The sequence below is a fragment of the Petromyzon marinus genome, chromosome 27 (genome assembly GCF_048934315.1).
Source record: "Petromyzon marinus isolate PM22_M1 ecotype Great Lakes invasive population chromosome 27, UKy_Petmar_22M1.pri1.0, whole genome shotgun sequence".
NCBI classification, from domain to species: domain Eukaryota; kingdom Metazoa; phylum Chordata; class Hyperoartia; order Petromyzontiformes; family Petromyzontidae; genus Petromyzon; species Petromyzon marinus.
In genome coordinates, this window is record NC_133693.1 from 13,894,724 (window position 1) to 13,919,093 (window position 24,370).

At 46.3% G+C, this 24,370-nt stretch overlaps 1 protein-coding gene across 5 annotated transcripts in view; it reads right to left on the reverse strand.

The window, feature by feature from the left end:
• Window positions 1–24,370, reverse strand: part of LOC116946514 (sodium-dependent neutral amino acid transporter B(0)AT1-like) — an 85,932-nt gene that overhangs the window by 50,902 nt on the left and 10,660 nt on the right. The window contains exon 2 of one of the 5 annotated variants that reach the window (XM_076070157.1): window positions 20,769–20,941. The exons of 3 other annotated variants lie outside the window; for them this stretch is intronic. In XM_076070157.1, coding sequence (XP_075926272.1) covers window positions 20,769–20,904 — 136 coding nt within the window. In that variant the 5' untranslated portion in view covers window positions 20,905–20,941. The remainder of the gene's footprint in view (window positions 1–20,768; window positions 20,942–24,370) is intronic. One more of the 5 variants, XM_032961478.2, reaches the window with a different exon arrangement.

Consider the following 24,370-nt stretch of genomic DNA (forward strand, 5'->3'; position numbering starts at 1 on the left):
ACCCAGTTGCCTTGCCACATTAAAGCAACCACTGCGCCACAACTCCCCCCCCACACACACAGTGCGCTACTGCGCTAACACACACACAGAGTGAGCTCACCACTACACCACCACTTACCCCCCCACACACATTGCGCTAACCACTGCTCCACCACTCCCATCACACATACACCGTGCGCTAACCACTGGGCCACCACTCCCCCTCCCACATACACAGTGCGCTAACCACTGCACCACCACTCATCCACCCCCCTCCCATGCACATTGCGCTAACCACTGCGCCACCACTCCGCTCACACAGTGTGCTAACCACTGCGCCACCTTTCCCCCCCCCACACACATAGTGTGCTAACCACTGCGCCACCACTCCCCTCACACACAGTGTGCTAACCACTGCGCTACCACTCCCCTCACACACAGTGTGCTAACCACTGCGCCACCACTCCCCTCACACAGTGTGGTAACCACTGCACCACCACTCCCCCCCCCAGTGTGCTAACCACTGCGCCACAACTCCCCCCCCCACACACACACAGTGTGCTAACCACTGCGCCACCACTCCCCTCCCCCCACACACATTGCGCTGACCACTGCTCCACCACTCCCATCACACATACACAGCGCGCTAACCACTGGGCCACCACTCACCCCCCCCCCCCCCCATGCACATTGCGCTAACCACTGCGCCACCACTCCTCCCACACACACACAGTGCGCTAACCACCGCGCTACCACCCACACACAGAGTGAGCTGACCACTGCACCACCTCTCCCCCCACACACAGTGCGCTAAGCACTGCGCCACCATTCCCCACCCCCCCCCCCCCCATGAACAGACTGCGCTAACCACTGCACCACAACTCCCCCCCCCACACACACAGTGTGCTAACCACTGTGCCACCACCCCCCTCCCATCAACACACACTATGCTAACCACTGCGCCGCCACTCCCCCCCCCCCCCCACAGTGTGCTAACCACTGCGCCCCCCCCCCACCCACACACACAGTGAGCTGACCACTGCACCACCATTCCCCCCCCCCCACACACATAGTGTGCTAACCACTGCGCCACCACTCCCCTCACACACAGTGTGCTAACCACTGCGCTACCACTCCCCTCACACACAGTGTGCTAACCACTGCGCCACCACTCCCCTCACACAGTGTGGTAACCACTGCACCACCACTCCCCCCCCCAGTGTGCTAACCACTGCGCCACAACTCCCCCCCCCCACACACACACAGTGTGCTAACCACTGCGCCACCACTCCCCTCCCCCCACACACATTGCGCTGACCACTGCTCCACCACTCCCATCACACATACACAGCGCGCTAACCACTGGGCCACCACTCACCCCCCCCCCCCCCCCATGCACATTGCGCTAACCACTGCGCCACCACTCCTCCCACACACACACAGTGCGCTAACCACCGCGCTACCACCCACACACAGAGTGAGCTGACCACTGCACCACCTCTCCCCCCACACACAGTGCGCTAAGCACTGCGCCACCATTCCCCACCCCCCCCCCCCCCCCATGAACAGACTGCGCTAACCACTGCACCACAACTCCCCCCCCCACACACACAGTGTGCTAACCACTGTGCCACCACCCCCCTCCCATCAACACACACTATGCTAACCACTGCGCCGCCACTCCCCCCCCCCCCCCACAGTGTGCTAACCACTGCGCCCCCCCCCACCCACACACACAGTGAGCTGACCACTGCACCACCATTCCCCCCCCCCCCCCATGAACAGACTGCGCTAACCACTGCGCCACAACTCCCCCCCCCCACACACACACAGTGTGCTAATCACTGTGCCACCATTCTCACCCCCCTTACAAACAGTGCGCTAACCACTGCGCCACCACTCCCCCCCACACACAGTATGCTAACCACTGCGCCACCACTCCCCTCACACAGTGTGCTAAGCACTGCGCCACCACTCCCCTCACAGTGAGCTAGCCACTGCACCACCACTCACCCCCCACACACTGTTCGCTAACCACTGCGCCACCACTCCCCACACACCCACACACACAGTGTGCTAACCACTGTGCCACCATTCTCACCCCCCTTACAAACAGTGCACTAACCACTGCGCCACCACTCCCCCCACACACAGTGTGCTAACCACTGCGCCACCACTCCCCTCACACACACAGTGTGCTAAGCACTGCACCACCACTCCCCTCACACACTGAGCTAGCCACTGCACCACCACTCACTCCCCACACACTGTTCGCTAACCACTGCGCCACCACTCCCCACACACCCACATACTTCACTCGCTCACACAAATTCCACAGAAAATCTCCCAAGTTGGAAGTCGAACCCAGGGTCCTCCTTTGCCGTTCGGTGTATCGGTTACCACTGCGCCAGCCTCATAAGAACAATGTCAACTTTCAACGTACCGCAGTCTCCACCCTCTGTCGCACAGAGAGACAGGAAGAATAATAGTCAGTTTAATGCGAAGGAGTCGGCTTTTGCGACCAACATCCATAATAGTGTTTTGGGTTAGATCGCGTCAATTCAAATGTGCCGTTCAACACATCATCACCTTTACTCGATTTAAAAACAGGAAGACTTCACAATTTTGGCAAATCGCCTGATGAGGCTGGTTGTTGTAATCACCAGTAAAACCCCACGGTACTCGAATTGTAAATGTTTACTCTCCAACGCACCGGTGTGCTGAAGTAGTCCCTAATTGGCATGTTTCCTTTACGCGACAACCCTTACGAATTAGCTTTGTCTGGTGGTGCCGGGTTGAACGACACGTTTATACTTACACGATCTAACCCAAAGAAAACCCTATTATGGAAGAAGAATAGTGCTAGATACAGTAGCCGTATTTGCACATATGATCTGCAACTTTAATCCTTACTATTGCTACATTTTTTGACGTAGAATTTAATTTGAGGGACTGTGTGTGTACTTGTATGGATGTTGAACTTCTTTGGCACCATACGTAGCCAACCGCGCTAATCGGAGATGCTGGCGAAGGACAACAAACTAAACACAAAAAGCAGTTCAATTTAGTGTAGTGGTGCAGTACAGTGAGTGAAAAAAATATTTGATCCCCTGCTGCTTTTGTACGTTTGCCCACTGACAAAGAAATGATCAGTCTATAATTTTAATGGTATGTTTATTTGAACAGTGAGAGACAGAATAACAGCAAATAAAATCCAGAAAAACGCATGTCAAAAATATTATAAATTGATTTGCATTTTAATGAGGGAAATAAGTATTTGACCCCTCTGCAAAACATGACTTAGTACTTGGTGGCAAAACCCTTGTTGGCAATCACAGAGGTCAGACGTTTCTTGTAGTTGGCCACCAGGTTTGCACACATCTCAGGAGGGATTTTGTCCCACTCCTCTTTGCAGATCTTCTCCAAGTCATTAAGGTTTCGAGGCTGACGTTTGGCAACTCGAACCTTCAGCTCCCTCCACAGATTTACTATGGGATTAAGGTCTGGAGACTGGCTAGGCCACTCCAAGACCTTAATGTGCTTCTTCTTGAGCTACTCCTTTGTTGCCTTGGCCGTGTGTTTTGGGTCATTGTCATGCTGGAATATCCATCCACGACCCATTTTCAATGCCCTGGCTGAGGGAAGAAGGTTCTCACCCAAGATTTGACGGTACATGGCCCCATCTATCGTCCCTTTGATGCGGTGAAGTTGTCCTGTCCCATTAGCAGAAAAACACCCCCAAGGCATAATGTTTCCACCTCCATGTTTGACGGTGGGGATGGTGTTCTTGGGGTCATAGGCAGCATTCCTCCTCCTCCAAACATGGCGAGTTGAGTTGATGCCAAAGAGCTCCATTTTGGTCTCATCTGACCACAACACTTTCACCCAGTTGTCCTCTGAATCATTCAGATGTTCATTGGCAAACTTCAGACGGGCATGTATATGTGCTTTCTTGAGCAGGGGGACCTTGCGGGCACTGCAGGATTTCAGTCCTTCACGGCGTAGTGTGTTACCAATTGTTTTCTTGGTGACTATGGTCCCAGCTGCCTTGAGATCATTGACAAGATCCTCCCGTGTAGTTCTGGGCTGATTCCTCACCGTTCTCATGATCATTGCAACTCCACGAGGTGAGATCTTGCATGCAGTTCTTTTGTGTTTCTTCCATTTGCGAATAATCACAACAACTGTTGTCACCTTCTTACCAAGCTGCTTGGCAATGGTCTTGTAGCCCATTCCAGCCTTGTGTAGGTCTACAATCTTGTCCCTGACATCCTTGGAGAGCTCTTTGGTCTTGGCCATGGTGGAGAGTTTGGAATCTGATTGGTTGATTGCTTCTGTGGACAGGTGTCTTTTATACAGGTAACAAGCTGAGATTAGGAGCACTCCCTTTAACAGTGTGCTCCTAATCTCAGCTCGTTACCTGTATAAAAGACACCTGGGAGCCAGAAATCTTTCTGATTGAGAGGGGGTCAAATACTTATTTCCCTCATTAAAATGCAAATCAATTTATAACATTTTTGACATGCGTTTTTCTGGATTTTTTGTTGTTGTTATTCTGTCTCTCACTGTTCAAATAAACCTACCATTAAAATTATAGACTGATGATTTCTTTGTCAGTGGGCAAACGTACAAAATCAGCAGGGGATCAAATACTTTTTTCCCTCACTGTATATAGTTGTGTCGTTTATAGTGAAGTGTATAGTGTAGTGTGCAGTATAGTATATCGTGTAGTGTATAGTATATAGTGGCGTGTATAGCGTGGTGTGTGTAGTGTAGTGTAGTGCATAGTGTAGTACTGTATATGTGTAGTGTATAGTGCAGGATGTAGGTATGTATGTTGAACTTCTTTCACACCGTATGCTGCCAACCGCGCGAATCGGAGGTGCGGCGTAGCTATCATAGTCGCCCCCTGGTACACCGCGTTACCTTGTGCCGATTTAGATTTGAAGCTTTCGTGACTGCAGGGATCCATACTCTGGTTCTTTCGGTAAAGTCTCGTAGGAATAAAATAAATTAAATCACGACGTTTCGATTGCAACACAAGCTATCATTATCAGGTGGGAAAACCACAGCAAGAATTTTATTTGCTGAAGTGGGAGAAAAAGGTGCCGTGGTAAGAGGTTATATTGGTAAGAAAGGGAGAGGAGCAAGGGGGAAAGGGAGGGGTGGGGGTGTGGGGTTGGGGGAGGACGAGCGCTGCGAGGTGTAGTAGTACCCAGCAGATATAGATGACAACCATTACAAAGCAGTTAGGGTTTTACCTGGTTAATAACATCCTTCCAATGTTTGCTCAATTTGTATCCATCTTCTCGGTTGAAGTTATACCTATTTTTTTTATATCTGGATGGCTTTATGAACAAACCCCTTTGATTGTAGCCCGAAGGTTTGCAGAGTACCTTGGTCTCGGAAAAAAACAATGTCATGCGTGCCCACAGCGTTATAACAATGGTCAGCCACGGCAGAGGTATTGGTTCTGCCGTGTTTCAGATCTGCCTTGTGTTCACGAACACTGTCCGAGATATGTTGTTTCGTTTCCCCAATCTAACACCCACCACAGGTGCAACTTAGTTTGTAGACTCCAGGATATTGCATGTCAGGAATAACATCCTTCACAGATGGGATTAGATCACGGATTTTGTGTACTGTATTGAATCGGACCTGGACCTTGTGTTTGTTTAAGATTTTGGAAAAAAAATTGGTAACACCTGCTATGTATGGTAACGTGATGGTTTTGATCGGCATCTCAGGGGGTTGTTTCTTCATGGTTTGAGAAACAGCTTTGCAAATAATGCGGTCCGAGTACTCATTCATCTTGAGGGCCTGGTGTACGTGTTCCAGTTCACTGGCTAGTTGATAGTGGAAACGATGGGCCGATTTGGAGTACCTTCTTTATGTATTTTAGGAACACCATAGAATCTAGGTGGTCTTGTAGCAGAAGGTTTTAGGGAGAGCCGTTTGAATGGTTCGATTAGAGAAGTCGAACTGGTAATTATATTGCTGTTTTTTGTAGCCAGGCTGTTAGTAGGATATTTGTTGATTTTGGTGTAACTGCCATCATTAAGAAGGTCCTGGATTTTGTTGTTGTATGTGGTTTTATCCATGATGACAGTAGCATTGCCCTTGTCGGCCGAGAGGATGACTATATCATCTCTCTTTTTCAAATTTTGCGAGTTCAGAGCGCTCATCTTTCCTGATGTTGCTCATGGGTTTCTTAGCATTTTTAAGGATGGTGGCAATTTCAGATCTAGCAACGTCTGTCGCGATGTGTCCCAAGCCTTTGAGGGCTACGTCGACCTGGGAGATTATATCATCCACTGGGATATGTGTAGGGGTGACTGCGAAATTCAACCCTTTTGCTAGTACCGATTTTTTTACATTTTATTTTATACCTATGTGACTTTACCGAAAGAACCAAAGAGTTTGTGCCGATTGCTAAATCGAAATACAACCGAGAGAGAAAATGTGAACCAGTGAAAAAGAACCAATTCAAGTTGAACGTTGAATCCTTGTTTTTAATCATTACCGGTTTTGAGACTGATAAGATGTCCCTTGACTTTATAATCCATCGACTCCCATCCACCCACATCTCGAGGCATCGTTATCATCTGCAATATCCTCACCACTGCGGTGGTGGCGGTGGTTGGGAGCGGTGGTGACCCAAGTTCGATTCCCGCTCACGGCCAACACCAGTGGCCATTATCTGAACCGGTACTGGGCTTCCTCCCCTCGGTCGACTCAGCCTCAAATGACTACCTGGCTGGTGCAGTGTGTAGTGAACATCGCAACTTGGGAGACAAAGGCGGTCGGGCATGGTGTTGGCCACCTACCCTCTCATGTGTCATGCCGGCCTTCATAGGTGCTACTCACTAACAGCACTTGCCCCAAAAGTATGTTCAGACTACACAGGGAATCTTTGTCTTTGTTATTGTATATATGTATTTTGAACTTTTTTCGCACTGTGTGTAGCCAACCATGATAATCAGAGGTGGAGGGGAAGGACAGCAAACAAATTACAAAAAGCAGTTCTAAAGAAATGAGCTCGTCATTCCAGATGATAATTTTAAAGTGCATAGCTCCAGTGTGTTCCTAATATCGGAAGGAAGAGTGTTCCAGACGGCTACAGAAGCGACGCTGAAAGTGCACAATGTGGTAACTGTCTTTGTTCAATGGCTCGCCAAAAACCGCTGCGATGATAACCTGAGTTCTGACTCGGCATCCCATAGACTCACACAGAGACCCATAGACTCGCATAGAGACCCATAGACTCACAGGGAGACATAGCGTCCCATAGGCTCAAACTGAGACTCACACAGAGACCCACAGACTTGTAAAGAGACCCATAGACTCGCACGCTCCTCCCCCCTCCGTTGTTGTTGGAGGGCGACTGCCTTCAACTGCCCAGTAGCGTCCTTCACGAGCCTCCTCCACAGAGGCTGATCTTGGCACCGCTGGTACCAGTCATCGGCAAGTCCACTCATCTCCACACGCTCCTGCACCACCACCACATCGCTCCATCTTTTCTCTATTCCGTGCCACGCACTTTTAGCCCCCTCGATCCAGCCGAACAAAAGCTGTTTAGGCATGCGGTGGCTGGGCATGCGGGCTACATGACCCAGCCAACGCAGCCTTGCCTGCCGGAGGAGCTCACCGATGGGACTCTATCCAGATCTTTCAAGGATATGTCAGCTCCTCACACAATCTAGCCTTGTTAAACCCAGGATGGATGACCTTCAGACCGCAGCTCTTTCGCTGGCATTGACTCTTAATACCTCTCACACCACGGTTAATGGTATGGTTTACAACATGGAGTATAACAGCGCCTCGCAGCTGTCTCTCTCCCCCTCCTCCGTTCCGACCATGGATGAACTCGTCCATCTGAACGGGGCTCGTAGCTATCCGTGATGCTAAAGTTGAGGGTAAGAATCCACCCATTTTTTCGCCATATAGCATTGTGATATATAACGACTTATTGTTGGTAGCTTAGCTGATTGAAGAATATATAGAGTTTATTGATAACATTGAGGTATTTATATTTTAGTTTTTTATTGGTTTACTATGTAGTATTCATTATATAGTGTAGTGTATACCCAGTTACTGTTAATAGCTCAGATGTGTAGGCTTTGACTTTAACATAGCCATTTCTGTGACCAGTCACAAGCTAATCACTCAGCTATTTCAATGCTAAATTCTCCTGTTTGATTTGTACTAGGTGCATCTGTGGATATGTATGCTTTGACTTTAACATAGCCATTTCTGTGACCAGTCACAAGCTAATCACTCAGCTATTTCAATGCTAAATTCTATGCTAATTCCTTTGTCAAGGGTGCCTCTGTGGATGTGTATGCTTTGACTTTAACATAGCCATTTCTGCGACCAGTCACAAGCTAATCACTCAGCTATTTAAATGCTAAATTCAATGCTATTTTTTTTGTCAAGGCGCTCTGTTTCTTCTCACACAGCTTAAAGGTCGCGGTCTGAGCTTGGCTGTGTTCGCTCCAGCGCTGTCCTCCAAACAGTCTCATCCCTTCACCTGATGAAGGCCGCTTGTGTTGTGGCCAAAACGTCGTGATAATTTTTATTTTGTTATTTTATTTTATCAATTTATTATTTTATTCTCATTCTACGTGACTTTACCAAAAGAACCAAAGAAAATGTATGATTTCTAGAGCTGATATAGGGCAATTTGTTCAGCAGAGGGATGTAAGCCTAGTTATGATTGAATCATCCATAACTTCTAGGAATAACATGATGCAATTCATATCATGTATGACGCAATACCAGGTTCACCATAACTTCTAGGAATAACATGAAGCAATTCATATCATGTATGATGCAATACCAGATTGCATCATTCATTGTTTTGTTCAAAAAGCAAGTACTGTCCAAATACAGTCATATTTATTCATAGATCCAGTCAAATATGTATTTGATTAATTGCTGGTTTAAATTGAGATCTCTTCCCTTTGTAATGGGTTCGATTAAGACGCACACCCAACTTGGAGGCAAACACTATTTATTTACACGTAACAACCAACTTGAACACTATACATAAGGGGGTGATCACCGTTCCTAATTTAACTAACACTCCGGGGAATACTACATAACGTGACCAGAGCAGGTTAACAGGCTGCCTGGTCACGGACAAAGATCGGAGACTCGAGGAACGCTGATGGTGTCATCATCCCGGAGTTGAACATCCCAGCTCTCTCTTCACACCCCGTTTATAACTGCTGCGGCGTGGCCAGCCCCGCCCTAGGCCACGCCCCGCCCTAGGCCATGCCCCCCTTCTATATCCTTCGTGAAGGTCCGGGCCCCTTACCATGTGACAACCAAGGTCCCCCATGGGGCCCCTAGCCCCCCTTTGCCCGGTCGCGTGTCCTGTCTGGTTCACGCAGAGTATCATGGCCTGACGCAACCTCCTTGACATCCAGCCTACAGTCCCCCCGTACAGAGCCAACACAGTAGTGACGTCATATGTCACTACGCTCGTACAGTTCTGACACAGTAGTGACGTCATATGTCACTACACCTTTATAACTCACTTATCCGCCGCCATTCCCACGTTAAGGGTTGTATATACTGACCTAGTAGCATTTATTGCAATCTAGAGCCAATCAACAATTTTAAGCATCATTTTCATTCTCAGGGACCCAGAATTAGTAAAGTTGAACTACATTTATTTCGGAAACATTTTGGCTGCAAACCAGTGTAATCACACACACATACATATGTAGTGGGTTCAACTGAGTCACAAACTTAGACTTGGAGGCAGTGCATTTATTACTTCAACACAACGTGGTAACATTACCCCTTAACAAGACAACGACCTAGGGTGGTGACCACCCTGGCTAACTATGCAAGTTACAGGATAACTATCAACTTCGGACTGGGACCAACAGCATACTGCCCGGGTCCACGTGCTGGAAGACTTGAAGATCGGAGATCGTAGATGAAGGGTTTCTTCCCCATTACGGACAACCAAGCTCCCTCTCGGGACTCGGCTTATATTTATTTCCAGCGTGGCCGACTCCACCCCTGTCCACACCCCTTTTCCAGAACCTTTAGGAAAAACCTCGGTTCCCATCACGGGAGCTCCTCTGTCGTTCTAACCGATCACGTGTCCTCCCGGGTCAACCAGGCTGTCATGGCCTTACCCGACACACATCGTGCCCTCTTGGGCCGGTACTACACTTACAGCTTGGTAACATCCAGCGATGTCACTACACACACACCATGCCCCTCTAGGGCCGGTACTGCACTTACAGCATGGTGACATCCAGCGATATCACTACACACACCGTGCCCCTCTAGGGCCGGTACTGCACTCACAGCATGGTGACATCCAGCAATGTCACTACATCACCCCCCCCTTTGTAAAACACAGCCGTCCCGGCTGTCAGCTCCCCGAAAATCAGAGCAAAGCCCCCTAGCGCACCTCCATAATGTGTCAAAAAGCGGTAAGTACAATATATACACTATATACAGTGACAAACTGAGGAAGGGAACAGGGAACAAAACAACATTAAGGGCAATAACAACAATCGAGGAAACCAAAAATATCCGGCAAAACACAAGGTCCCGGTTACCCCCTCCCCAGCACCAGCAATACTCGCCCTCAACATGTAACAACACCCGTGAGCACAATAAAGGCCAGATTCAGCCAATGACCAATACAACTGACGGGTGTGACAATCAGCCGACGGTGTGGGAATGTGTGTGTGTGGGGGTTACAAGAACCGGACAGTCTTGGAACGAGTCCTTGTAGCCAGACCCCCAGGAGAGGTGGGCCTGAGCTCCCTGGGAGTCCCTGGGGGAATTTGAAAATGTCCTGATGAGCACGACTTCTCTCGAGGAATACTCAGCGTCAGTGCAGTCGGCAGGGTAGACGGGCACTCTGCCCACTGAGCGTCTGGAGACAGTGCAGGCTGCGGTGTTGGGGGTGTTAAACGCTTGGATCCTGTGGGCGGGATCACAGAACTCCCATGAGGACCAACCTCAGCGGGTGCACGCGCCAGCTCGCCCGACACACCTGACACTCAGCCCATCTGTACTGGAGATGAGGTGAATTCACAAGGTGCAATGAAAGGTTTAAGGTGTGAGGGGTGAACAAACCAGCTTCGCCGACTGAAGCTAATTTTAACACACTGTGGCCTGTCAGCCTGAATCACATCAACTGGCCCTCGCCAAGGTTTATACAATTTGGGTGACATTCCCACCGGTACTTGAGGACAGTGCAGCCAAGCCCTGTCACCTGAAGCCCATTTCTTCCCTGTAAGGTGGAGACCTCTCAGCCGCTCATTGGCCAATTGCTGTGAGGTAGAATTGTCTCTGGAAGCCTCGCATGCTTCTGAAAGTCTCTGAAGGGTAAGGCGCATGAGCTCTGAAATGTTAGCCTTAGACCTGTTTGGCTCAGTTCCAGTTGGGCATCATGCTCCCTTCCGCACATTAAAAAAAATGGCGAGTAGCCGGTAGACGCGTGAGGGGCCATTCTATAGGCAGCATGAACCCCGGGAACATGCAGGTCCCAGTCACCCTGGGACTTGCTGACCTGCTGGCTTAACATGGAGGTCAGAGTCCTGTGCAATCTCTCCACCATCCCGTCCGTATGGGGGTTCATACTTTTTGTGTTCCCAACAAATCACACACCTCTCGTAACAATTTAGAGGAAAAGTTTTTACCCTTGTCAGTCAGGAGATGCTCCGGGGCCCTCTTGTTAAACACTTAACCATTGAGGAATGCCTCTGTCATAGACGCCGTCGATTGGTTGGGAAGCGGCCAGGCCATCGGCCATCGTGAAAAATATTTAACGCCCACTCATAAATACTGATTCCCGCGGGGCATGGTCGGAAATGGACTGAGGACATTGAGCATGACTAGCTCATTTATACGGGAGACCCGAATAGATTGCAAAGGTGGAAAACAAGTTTTAGACGGTGGTTTTTGCCGAGCGCACTGTACACACCCCTTTAACACGTTTAAGACATCCTCCGCCATGACAGTCCAGAAGACGTTGAGTCTGAGGGTAGCAAGTTTTTTGTGCACACCAAGGTGCATCAGTCGCTCATGCGCCACCCAAATGATTTTACCCCTCAGGGCAGTGGGCACAACAATGTTGTAGCGGCGCAACCCCTTGTCCCAACGCATCAGCAGGCTACCTTTGAGGATGACGGAGGCTACCCCCCGTCGATCCTCCCCACCCTTAGCACCCTTGACACAGCATCGTAATTTCAATAGGGAAGCGTCCTCCGCCTGGAGGCGTCCCCACTCCACATGGTCCAGATCAATAGCGGCGTCACATGCATCAGGACCTTCGGGATTGTCAGGGGTTTTAACATCTACTGGTGCCACAATGAGAGGAGGCAAGGCCTCGGCAGCCGGCCTACAGCACCCCGGACCCGAGAAACACACGCAACCGTCGCTCGCTGATAAACGTGGCAATGCGTCCACGTTCGTGTGTCGAGAACCTTTGCGATAGGAAACAGTAAATGAATAGTCCTGCAGGACTATGGTGGTAGTAGGACGCAAACCTGATAAGAAAACTCCGCAAGTCACCCACCAACTTGGGGGTTGGCCAAGAACGCACACACACGGTTTTATCCAGGTCCATCGCTATCCCTTACTTACTGACTATGTGGCCGAGGTACCAAACCGATTTTTGAAACAGATGACATTGCGGTTTAAATTTGAGGTTCGCCGCACGCATTTTAAGAAAGATAGTGCGTAACCATTCAAAATGTTCCTTAAACGTATGGCTAAAAACAATAACATCGTCAAGATATATAAAACATGAGTCCCACTGGAGGCCAGCTAGAACCAGTTCCATCAGCCGCTGGAACGTAGCTGGGGCTGAGTGAAGACCCATCGGTAGCCGATTTAATTAAAATAAGCCTTGCAGTGTGCAATAGGCGGTCTTGGGTTTAGAAGGCTCATCTAGAGGCAATTGCCAAAATCCGGATAAGAGGTCAAGAGTTTGAAAATAATGTGACCCTGCCATAGCATCCAGGGAATCGTCCATTCATGGGAGGGGATACGCGTTAGCCACTGAAATTTTATTAAGCTTGCGGAAGTCGATGCAGGCGCACAAACTACCGTCATGCTTTTTAACAAGAACGATAGGGGCCCTCCATGGACTAGAGGATGGCGAGATAATATCGGCGGACCAACATCTCATCAACTGCAAGTCGTACGTGGTCCTTCTCTTGGGGCTCAGCCAACAGGGATTCTGACGGATGGGGGCAGCGTTATCCATATCGATGTAGTGACTCAACAGGATAGTGTGGCCAATGTCGAATTTGCCTCTACTCAATACTTTGATTTAAAGCTTTCATGACTGCAGGGATTCATCTTCTTGGTTCTTTCGGTAAAGTCACGTAGAATGGAAATAAAATAAAACAAAATGAAATTCTCACGACGTTTCGGCCACAACACAAGTAGCCTTCAGGTGAAGGAACAGAACTGTCGGGACGACAGCGCTTCAATGAACATTGCTAAGCTTCGTAGCGTCTTTTAAGCTGGGTGGGAGGAGCAGAGCGCCTTGACAAAGGAGTTTACATATCAACAGAAGAATTTAGCATTGAAATATCTGTGTTAAAGTGTTGGATTAGCAGGGTGTTAAAGTCAGAAATTAGCATGTAACTGGGAGATTAGCATGATGTTAATGTGAGGGATTAGCATGTAACTGGTCATGGAAATAGCTATGTTAAAGTCAGAGTTTACATATCAACAGAGGCATTTAGTATATTGACGCTAAAGAAATGCAACTACCCAACTATCATACAATAAGCCGATGTGAAATAACTAAGTATAAACTAAATCAATATAATAAACGCACTCAATATATTCTTCAATAAGTTGGGCTATTAACATAAAGTAACTGGGTATACACTACACTATATAATGAATACCATATAGTAAACTTATAAAAAACTAAAATATAAACTACATCAATGTTATCAATAAACTCAATATACTCTGCAATCAGCTGAGCTACTAACAATAAGTCGTTATACATTACAATTCTACATCGAAAAAAAAGGGTAGCGGTTTTTTCTTTTCAATGTGAGCACCACGGAAAGCGACAAGCTTTGTTCAGACGGACGAGTCCATCTATGCTCGGAACGGAGGAGGGGGGAGAAACAGCCACGATGCGCTGCTCTGTCCTGTGTTGCGTTACAAATATGTTATAAACTAGACTACTATACATTGCAATGTTATACCTTCCAATCTAAACTACTTTGTATAATATCGTATACACAGCCTATATTGATACGTCTCCAACTAAACTTTTTTCTACATTACACAACTATACACCGTAATATACACTGCCATAGACAAACCCACCCTTGAATTATACAATGCGTTACTATACACTACCCTATACTTTTTAGACTGTTAAATATTAGACTTGTAATATTACACTATATATTATTCTACCAACCCTACTGTATACCACACTTCTGTATATTCACTATACAATTACAATACTATATATTGCCTTATGAATTATGTTAAACATTACACTGTTATACTATTTATTATTATACAACATGCTATAAACCATACCATTGACCGTCGTGTGAAAGTTAAGAGGCAGTGCCAGCGAATGGACTGCGGTCTTAAAGTCACCATAAAATACAATCAATCAAGAACCGAAATGGTTTATAACGTCTTTCCAATGGTTACTAAGCCAGAATCCATCTCAGTTGAAATTGTCTCCGTGTTTCTATATGTGGATGGCCTCATGAACGAATCTCTCATGGTAGCCGGATGGCTTGCAGAGAACCTCCGTCTTGGAGAAGTCAATGTCATGTGAGTCCACTGAATTATAACAGTGATCTGCCACGGCTGAGGTGTTCATCCTACCGTGTTACAAGTCTGCTTTATGTTCACGGATGCGGTCCGAGATATGTCGTTTGGTTTCTCCAATGTAGCTGCTACCACAGAGGCAACTTAGTTTATAGATGCCCATGTCGACGTGGCACTCAAGGGCCTGGGTCACATCGCTGCAGACGTAGCAAGATCTGAAATCGCTGCAACCCTCAAAAACGCTAATATGCCAGCTAGCAACATCAGCAAAGATGAGCGGTTTGAATGATCTCAATTAAAAAAGAGAGATGACATTGTCATCCTCTCAGCCGACAAGGACAATGCCACTGTCATCATGGACAAAATAGAATATAACAACAAAATTCAGGAACTACTCAATGATGTCAGCTATGCAAAAATAAGAAGAGACCCCATCAACAGCCTCGTTACTAAAACCAACAATCATTTCTGATTCAACAGCATTAATTGATCAAACCAAACACTTCTCGTTGAAACCTTCTGCGGCCAGGCCACCAAGATTATATGGCCTTCCAAAGATACATAAAGAAGATACACCCTTTTGTCCCATCGTCTCTCCTATCAACTCCTCCACCTACAAACTGGCTCGTTTTCTGTCTGAAATCCTGCGGCCTTTTACTAGAAAAAACCACCTCTGCGGTACTAAACTCTACTCACCTGGTATCGACAATCAAGGGTATTTCCCTGTTTGTCTATGGCAGTGTATATTACGGTGTATAGTCGTGTAATGTAGAAAAAAGTTTAGTTGGAGACATATCAATATAATGCATAATGTTAGAGCCCACATTGGGCTGTGTATACGATATTATACAATGTAGTTAAGATTGGAAGGTATAACATTGTAACGTATAGTAGTCTAGTTTTTAACATAGTTGTAACGCAACACAGGACAGAGTAGCGCATCGCTGCTGTTTCTTCTCTCCCCCCTCCTCCGTTCCGAGCATAGATGGACTCGTCCGTCTGAACAAAGCTCGTCGCTTTCCGTGGTGCTAACGTTGAAAAGAAAAAACCGCCACCCTTTTTTTTCGACGTAGAATTGTAATGTATAACGACTTATTGTTAGTAGCTCAGCTGATTGGAGAGTATATTGAGTTTATTGATAACATTGATGTAGTTTATATTTTTAGTGTTTTTTTCAGTTTACTATATGGTATTCATTATATACTGTAGTGTATACCCAGTTACTTTATGTTAATAGCTCAAATTATTGAAAAATATATTGAGTACATTTATTATATTGATGTAGTTTATACTTAGTTCTTTCACATGGGCTTATTGTATGATAGTTGGGTATTTGCATTTCTTTAGCGTCAATATACTAAATGCCTCTGTTGATGTGTAAACTCTGACTTTAACATAGCTATTTCCGTGACCAGTTACATGCTAATCCCTCACATTAACATAATGCTAATCTCCCAGTTACATGCTAATTTCTGACTTTAACACCCTGCTAATCCAACACTTTAACACAGCTATTTCAAAGCTAAATTCTTCTGTTGATATGTAAACTCCTTTGTCAAGGCGCTCTGCTCCTCCCACCCAGCTTAAAAGACGCTGCCAAGCTTAGCAGTGTTCATTGAAGCGCTGTCGTCCCGACAGTTCTGTTCCTTCACCTGAAGAAGGCTACTTGTGTTGTGCCCGAAACGTCGTGAGAATTTTATTTTGTTTTATTTTCATTATTTTATTTCCATTCTACGTGACTTTACCAAAAGAACCAAGAAGATCTACTCAATACATTGGAGAATTCCCTCAAAAGCGCCCGCAACTCCTTCCTCTGAGTTTCTGACATATCTGGGTTTTCGGAGCAGAGCGGATCCCAACCACTTATCATCGCTATGCCGCTACAGCTCCGTAACTGACACGGCCTCCACTCCACCAACGATGTTCCTCTTGCGAAGTGCGAGTGACACGTGGGCTAGCATGGTACCCCGCTGTATAATCGACGTGTCGAGCCCCGCGTTGAGGACCTGAATGAACAGTTCTTGGTTATTGGACACCAAAGTCTGGGCCCCAACTAACTTCAATCCACGAACCGCTTTGTTTGAGGGTCCGAGTAGGATTCCTCCCGCAGTTGCCTCCTGGTAAAGCGGTTTCCGCAACCGCAAGGGAACTAGCATTTGTGCACCGGGAGGAATCTTTACAGTTTTGCTTGCAAGAGCTTGTACAGTAGTGTTGGCCGTGCACAATCGAGTGGGAGAAGGCAAAAAGGCCATGCGACGGTTCGATGGCACCTCGAGACATGCCTGGTCTATACAAATTTTCAGGGGCATCTTCCCCAAGAAATCAGTCCCTAGCAAGCAGGGAACAGCAAGGGATGTGGAAACAAGAACTGGTCCCGTCAATTTGATATCACCAATGCACACTTCTGTTGTTATCTGACCAATAATGCCCAATGAGCCGTCATTCGCAGCAAAGCACGGAATCCCGATGGGACACAGGGTACGACACTTTCGTGGCAAAATATTGTAAATTAATTTGGAAATGATGGCAGCGGACGCACCGGTATCGACGAGCATCCTAATTTCTATCCCCTGTATCATACCTATATCAGCAGATGATCCCACTGCCATGGCAACAACCCGATGAGCCAGTTCCGACCATTGAACTGGTCAGAGTGGTCATCCGACCCCTGCCAAATCCGAACCCTCATGCCCCATAACACGACGGGAATGAAAAACGTCCGAACGCGATGAGTGAGGTGGATGCAAGGGCTGAGTGTGCTGTGACTCACCTTGGGACCTAGTGGAGTTGAGGACAATGGGGACGATGACGGTAGCGGTTCAGGGAGTCATCGTCGAGTCATCATCGTGGGGCGCGGCAACTCGACGAGACATGTCCCGGCAGGCTGCAGTTGTAGCATACGACGGGGAAGCTCCCCGCCATCAGTCTTGTTCTTCCTGTCGCTCCATGTTGCCTCCCCGCCAGCCTCCACAGTGGACCGAAGCACAGGTTTAGACAGGCTCCGCATCTTCGGGTGCACCATACATCTCAAGAGGCATGGTGCATGCCACCAACCCCGTATGCTGTTTCAAAAGCAGGTGCACCTGAATGCACCTCGCAACTTTGAGGGACGACAAATCGTCCTCCTCCATAGCTGGCAGGATGATGTTGAGATCCTTCGCCAGCATCAACAACCTTTCAAGGACCAGCGAGTCGACTCCATCGTGGTCCATCTTCGGAAAGGCCGCCTTCGCCAGCGCCAACACCGCACTGTGGAAGGCAAGGGGCGTCTCGGCCTCCCCCCTCCTCCGCGCAGCGAACTTGTGGTGAACATTTGACTGGGTCGTCGATCGCCGCCATCTGCACAAAGGCTTGCAGAAGCGTGGCCCTCTCTGCTATCGGAATGGCGCGGAACGCTACTAAGGTGTCGTCGTCAAGGGCGGCGGGAAGCGCTCAGCACCTCTGCCTCCGTCCATCCCGCCAAGTCACAATTCATCATGAAGCGACGCTTGAAGACCACCCAATCGCCTCCCGCAGCTGTGAATTCCTTCACAAAAGGTAGACGGCATCTGAGTGATGGGATCTCGATAGGCGGTTCTGGCGGGCTTTCAGATTTGGCGGGCTCTCCTTCCCGCCAGACGAGTAAAATGGTGGTCGCGTGTGCGGGCTGTGCGACCAAACCCTCCCGCACGCGGGAATCAGCGGCGGAGGACTTGGCTCCGCGCAGCTCCGGTGCTCTCTCCACCGCCAGCTCTTCTCGGTCAAGCTTGGCGACCATCGCAGCAAAGGCCTCGAGAAGTTCGCCGAGGCGGGCGTGGAACGATCAGCGCTCTCTCCCCGCAGGCGGCGAGGCGTCGCTGTGATGGTCGTCGCGCTGCTCCGCCGGCGGTGCCTCGCTCACATTTTCCGGGGTCGCCATCCCCGGGGCTATCTGGGGAATAATTCCCTCATCGTCTTCGTTGTCAGACAATGTCCTGGTAGGTTGCCTTCGCCGCGTAAACATTTTATATAACTAGGTGGTCTGGTCACACGGCAAAGATACATTGAACACATTTCTAAATCATCTCAACTCGCAAAACCCATCCATCCAGTTCACCATGGCAGTGGAAGCTGACAGAACTCTACCATTTATGGATATTCTGTTCGGATGGGGTAGAAATGGTATAATAATACGCAGTGATTACCGAAAGAAAACGTATACTGACGCCTATCTGAATGCAGAGTCACACCATCACCCGGCACAGAAATATGCTCTTATCAAGACGCTCATTCATCGAGCTAAGAAAGTGTCAGATGGTGACAGTCTGAGAAGTAAAATTCAACATGTTAAAGAAGCACTGCAAATGAACGGTAACAATGATGCACAAATCAACAGGGCATTGAATACCAAAACAAAATCAAATAACAAGAGCATTGAAACTGCCCAAGTAATTAAAACGATCAAAATACCGTACATTGCGAGAGTAACTGATAAACTAGCCAGATGTTTGGAAAAACAAAACATCCGAGTCAGATTAGGCACAATATATAAAATACAGAATTTAATATCTGGTACAAAAGATGTATTACCGAAGCTATCAAAAGAAGGTGTGTGCAGGATTAACTGCACATGAGGTAAATGTTATGTTGGGCAAACAGGATGAATGATCTGCACGAGACTAAAAGAACATCAGAGAAATATTAAATTATCTCAAATGCAACTGCCAGCAGTAGCAAGACACGCGTGCCAACAAGAACAATCATTTTGATTTAAAGCTTTCGTGACTGCAGTAATTCATATTCTTAGTTTTTTCGGTAAAGTCACGTTGAAGAGAAACAACAAAATAACAAAATATATATAAAACAATAAAACATTCTCACGACGTTTCGACCATAACTCAAACGGTCATCATCAGGTGTGTTGTTTCTCTTCAACGTGACTTTACCGAAAAAACTAAGAATAAGAACAATCATTTTTTATAATGTTAAAGTTTTGTGCAAAACCAGCTACTACTGGCCAAGAATAATTAGATAATCATGCGAAATTGAAAGAAATCAAAGTAACTTTAACTGTTCGGATAGCTACCGTCTTCGTGCTGCGTGGAAGCGAATAATCAAATAATACATTATTTAAATGTATGCCTACAAAAGGGCAGCGTACTTAAATAGGGATTAGCGTTGGTAGGGCTATTTTAATAAACAAAATTGACAGGAAGAACACGTTCAAAAGGCTGGCATAATCAACATGCATAATGTACATTGCCTCAGTAATCCCCCCCCCCCCCAAATTGTGCATTAGCGCAGAAGGGTGGTCAACACATCTACGCCTCTATATAAGGAACGAAAGAGTAAGACTTCTTCACAAATCTGGCTGTCGCCTGATGAAGCTAGTTGTAATTACTGGCGAAACGTCGTACTCAGTTTGTAAATGTTGTGGCTTGGCTCTCCAACACACCGACGTGCTGTACTCGTGACGAATTGGCATGTTCTGTTTACGTAACAACCCTTACTAGTTCGCTCTGTCGGGTGGTGGCGGTTTTAACGACACATTTATATATTTACCCGATCTAACCCAAAAAAACATCTATTAGGTATCATATTGGTCGCGAAAGCCTACGTGTTAAACTCACACAGAGAGCCATACTCAAAGATACCCATAGACTCGCAGAGACCAACGACTCACACAGACCCACAGACTCGCACAACGAACCGCAGACTGACACAGAGCTCATAGAATCACACAGAGACTATAGACGCACTATACAAAGATCCATAGACTCAAATAGAGACCCACGGATTCACATCCACCGTGCGTCTGGCACAGAAACCCACAGTCTCACACAGACCCAGATTCACACACACATACCCGCAGACTCACACAAAGACCTATAGACTCACCACACAGAGACCCATGAATGCGCAGAGAACCATACACTCACATAGAGAACCATAGACTCATACAGAGACCCATAGACTCACACACAAACCCACAGAATCACCACATATACACACACTCACTGACTTACCTCCACCGTACGTCTGGCACAGGTATGGGAATCTCCAGACGTTGCCAAGACCAACCGCAAAGCCGACACAGCTGAGGAGATAGTCAGCCTTGGTCCCCCACTGCGCCCTCTCACGGCCGCCTTTGTTTTCATTCATCCTCACCCTGCTGTATCGGGGTTTTTTTTCACACAAACTATGTCATAGGAACGAAACAAAATCGTTCATAAATGAGGTAATAATCGTGTGTACAATGGTACCAATCACTGAAATACTAACTCATAAACTCACTCATACACTCACACGCTCATACATTCACTCAAATACTCACTCATGCACTGACTCATGCACTCACTCAAGTACTCACTTATACACTCAATCAAATACTTACTTGGTTTAAAAATAACGGTGTCCTGACCTTTGGGTCACCCAGTATAATAACCCGATGTGTCCTGACTTTTATGTCTCCCTGTATAATAACCCGATGTGTCCTATTAGGCCACCTGTATAATAAACCTATGTCAACTGACTTTTAGGCCACCTATATAATAACCCTATGTGTCCTGAATTTTAGGTCACCCTGAATAATTAACATGTGTCTTGAATTTTGGGCCACCCTGTATAATAACTATATGTGTCCTGACTTTTCGGCCACAATGTAAAATAATAACCATGTTTCCTGACTTTTTGCCACAATGTAAAATAATAACCCTATGTGTTTAAACTTTTGGGCCACCCTGTATAATAACACTATTTATCCTGACTTTTGGGCCACCCTGTATAATAACACTATGTATCCTGACTTTTAGGCCACCTGTATTATAACCATATGTGTCCTGAGTTTTATGCCACACTGTATAATGAACATGTGTTTTGAATGTTGGGCTACCTTGTATAATAACTCTTTTGTTTCATTAATTGTAGGCCACCTGTATACTAATATTATGTATTCTGAATTTTAGGCCACCCTTTAATATAACCCTATCTATCCTGACCTTTGGTCCACCCTGGATAATAATCCTACGTGTCCTGACTTCAGGACCTCCCTGTATAATAACTCTGTGTTTCCTGGTATTGGGCCACCTGTATAATAACCCTTTGTGTCCTGAATTTTGGGCTACCCTGTAAAATAACTGTATGTTCTGACTTTTAGAACACCCTGTGTAATTAACCTGTTTCTTGAATTGTGGGCCACCAAGTACAATAACTGTGTCCTGACTTATAGGCCACCTGTATAATAATCCTGTGTACTGATTTTTAGGCCACCTGAATAACCTTATGTGTCCTGACTTTTGGACCACCGTGTATAATGACCATATGCATCCTGACTTTTATGCCACCTGTATAATAACCCTATGTGTCTGCGTTTTAGGCCACCATGCATAATGAACCTGTGTTTTGACTGTTGGTCCACCCTGGATAATAACTCTATTTTTCATTAATTGTAGGCCACCTGTATACTAATCCTATGTGTCCTGACGCATAGGCCACCATGTAAAATAACCCTATGTATTATGACATTAGTTCCACCCTGGATAATAACCTCACATGTCCTGACTTCAGGAACTCCCTATATAATAACTCTATATTTCCTGGTATTGAGCCACCTTGTATAATAAACCTAAGCATCCTGGCTTTTATGCCACCTGAATAAAAACCCTATGTGTTCTGACTTTAGGCCACCCTGTATAATGAACCTATGTCTTGACGTTGGGCCACCCAGTACAATGACCCTATGTGTCCTGAATTATAGGTCACCCTGTATCATGAACCTGTTTCTTGAATTGTGAGCCACCCTGAAGAATAGCCCGATGTGTCCTGACCTTTTGGCCACAATGTAAAATAATAACCCTTTGTGTTTAAACTTTTGGGCCATCCTTATAAAAACCCTATGTGTCCCGATTTTTGGGCCACTGTGCAAAATAACCCTGTGTTCATTACTTGTAGGCCAGCTTTTTAATAACCCCATGTGTCCTGACTTTTGGGAAACCCTGTAAAATAACCCTATGTGTACTGAATTTTAGGCGATCTGAATAAAAACGTCGGGCTAAAACAGTGTCAGATGGTGAGAGTCTAGTGAGAGAGATTAAACACGTTAAAGACGTACTACGACAGAATGGCTACAATAATGCTCAAATTAACAGAGCACTGAATGCCAAATCACGATCGCAAAGCAATACTGCTGAAAGCGACCAGATTGTTAAAACAATAAAAATTCCATATATCTCAGGAGTAACTGACAAATTAGCCCGTGTTTTGCAAAAGCAAAACATTACAGTAAGATTTGGTACAGTACACACAATTCAAAAACTAGTATCTTGCACTAAAGACGCATTACCTAAACTATCAACAGAAGGTGTATATCGGATTAACTGTTCATGTGGCAGCTGCTACATTGGGCAGACGGGACGTAACATCAGCGTAAGACTAAAAGAACATCAGAGAAATATTTAATTATCTCAAACACAACTGTCGGCAGTGGCAGAACATGCTTGTCAACAAGGATACTCAATTGATTTTGACAATGTTGCAGTGGTGTGTAAAACTAATTATTACTGGCAAAGACTAATTAGAGAATCCATTGAAATTGAGAGGAACAAGAATAACTTTAATCGCTCTGACAGCTACCGGCTTAGTGCGGCCTGGAAGCGTATTATTAAATAATACACATTACATTTTGATTTAAAGAATTACTAATCTACAACTCATTACTAATCATAACCAATGACTGATTACTAATCGATTATATAATTACAATACCCCCCCTCCGCCTCTAATCACTGTACCTGATATGAGTTAAGTGATGACGTCACCCTGCTGCTCTATATAAAACCGGGAGCAAGCGAGGGCTTTACCATTCTGGCGAATTGCCCGATGATGCTGGATGTATTTACCAGCGAAACGTCGTACTCAAACTGTAAATGTGGATTCACTCTTCAACACACCGGTGGGCTAAAGTAGTGAATTATTTGTCTTTTGTCAACGTGACACTTTTTTTGCTGATTGGCCGTGTCGGGTGGTGGAGGGTTACGACACATTTATAAATAAACGCGATCTAACCCAAAAACCTTTATTATGAATAACCCTATGTATCCTGACATTTGTTCCACCCTGGATAATAACCTCACGTGTCCTGACTTCAGGAACTCCCTATATAATAACTCTATATTTCCTGGTATTGAACCACCTTGTATAATAAACCTAAGCATCCTGACTTTCATGCCACCTGAATAAAAACCCTATTTGCTCTGACTTTAGGCCACCCTGTATAATGAACCTATGTCTTCACGTTGGACCACCCAGTACAATGACCCTATGTGTCCTGAATTTTAGGTCACCCTGTATAATGAACCTGTTTCTTGAATTGTGAGCCACCCTGTAAATAACCCGATGTGTCCTGACTTTTCGGCCACAATGTAAAATAATAACCCTTTGTGTTTTAACTTTTGGGCCATCCTTATAATAACCCTATGTGTCCCGATTTTTGGACAACTGTGCAAAATAACCCTGTGTTCATTACTTGTAGGCCAGCTTTTTAATAATCCTATGTGTCCTGACTTTTGGTCCACCCTGTATAATAACCCAATGTGTCCTGGCTTTTGGGCCACCCTGTATAATAACACTG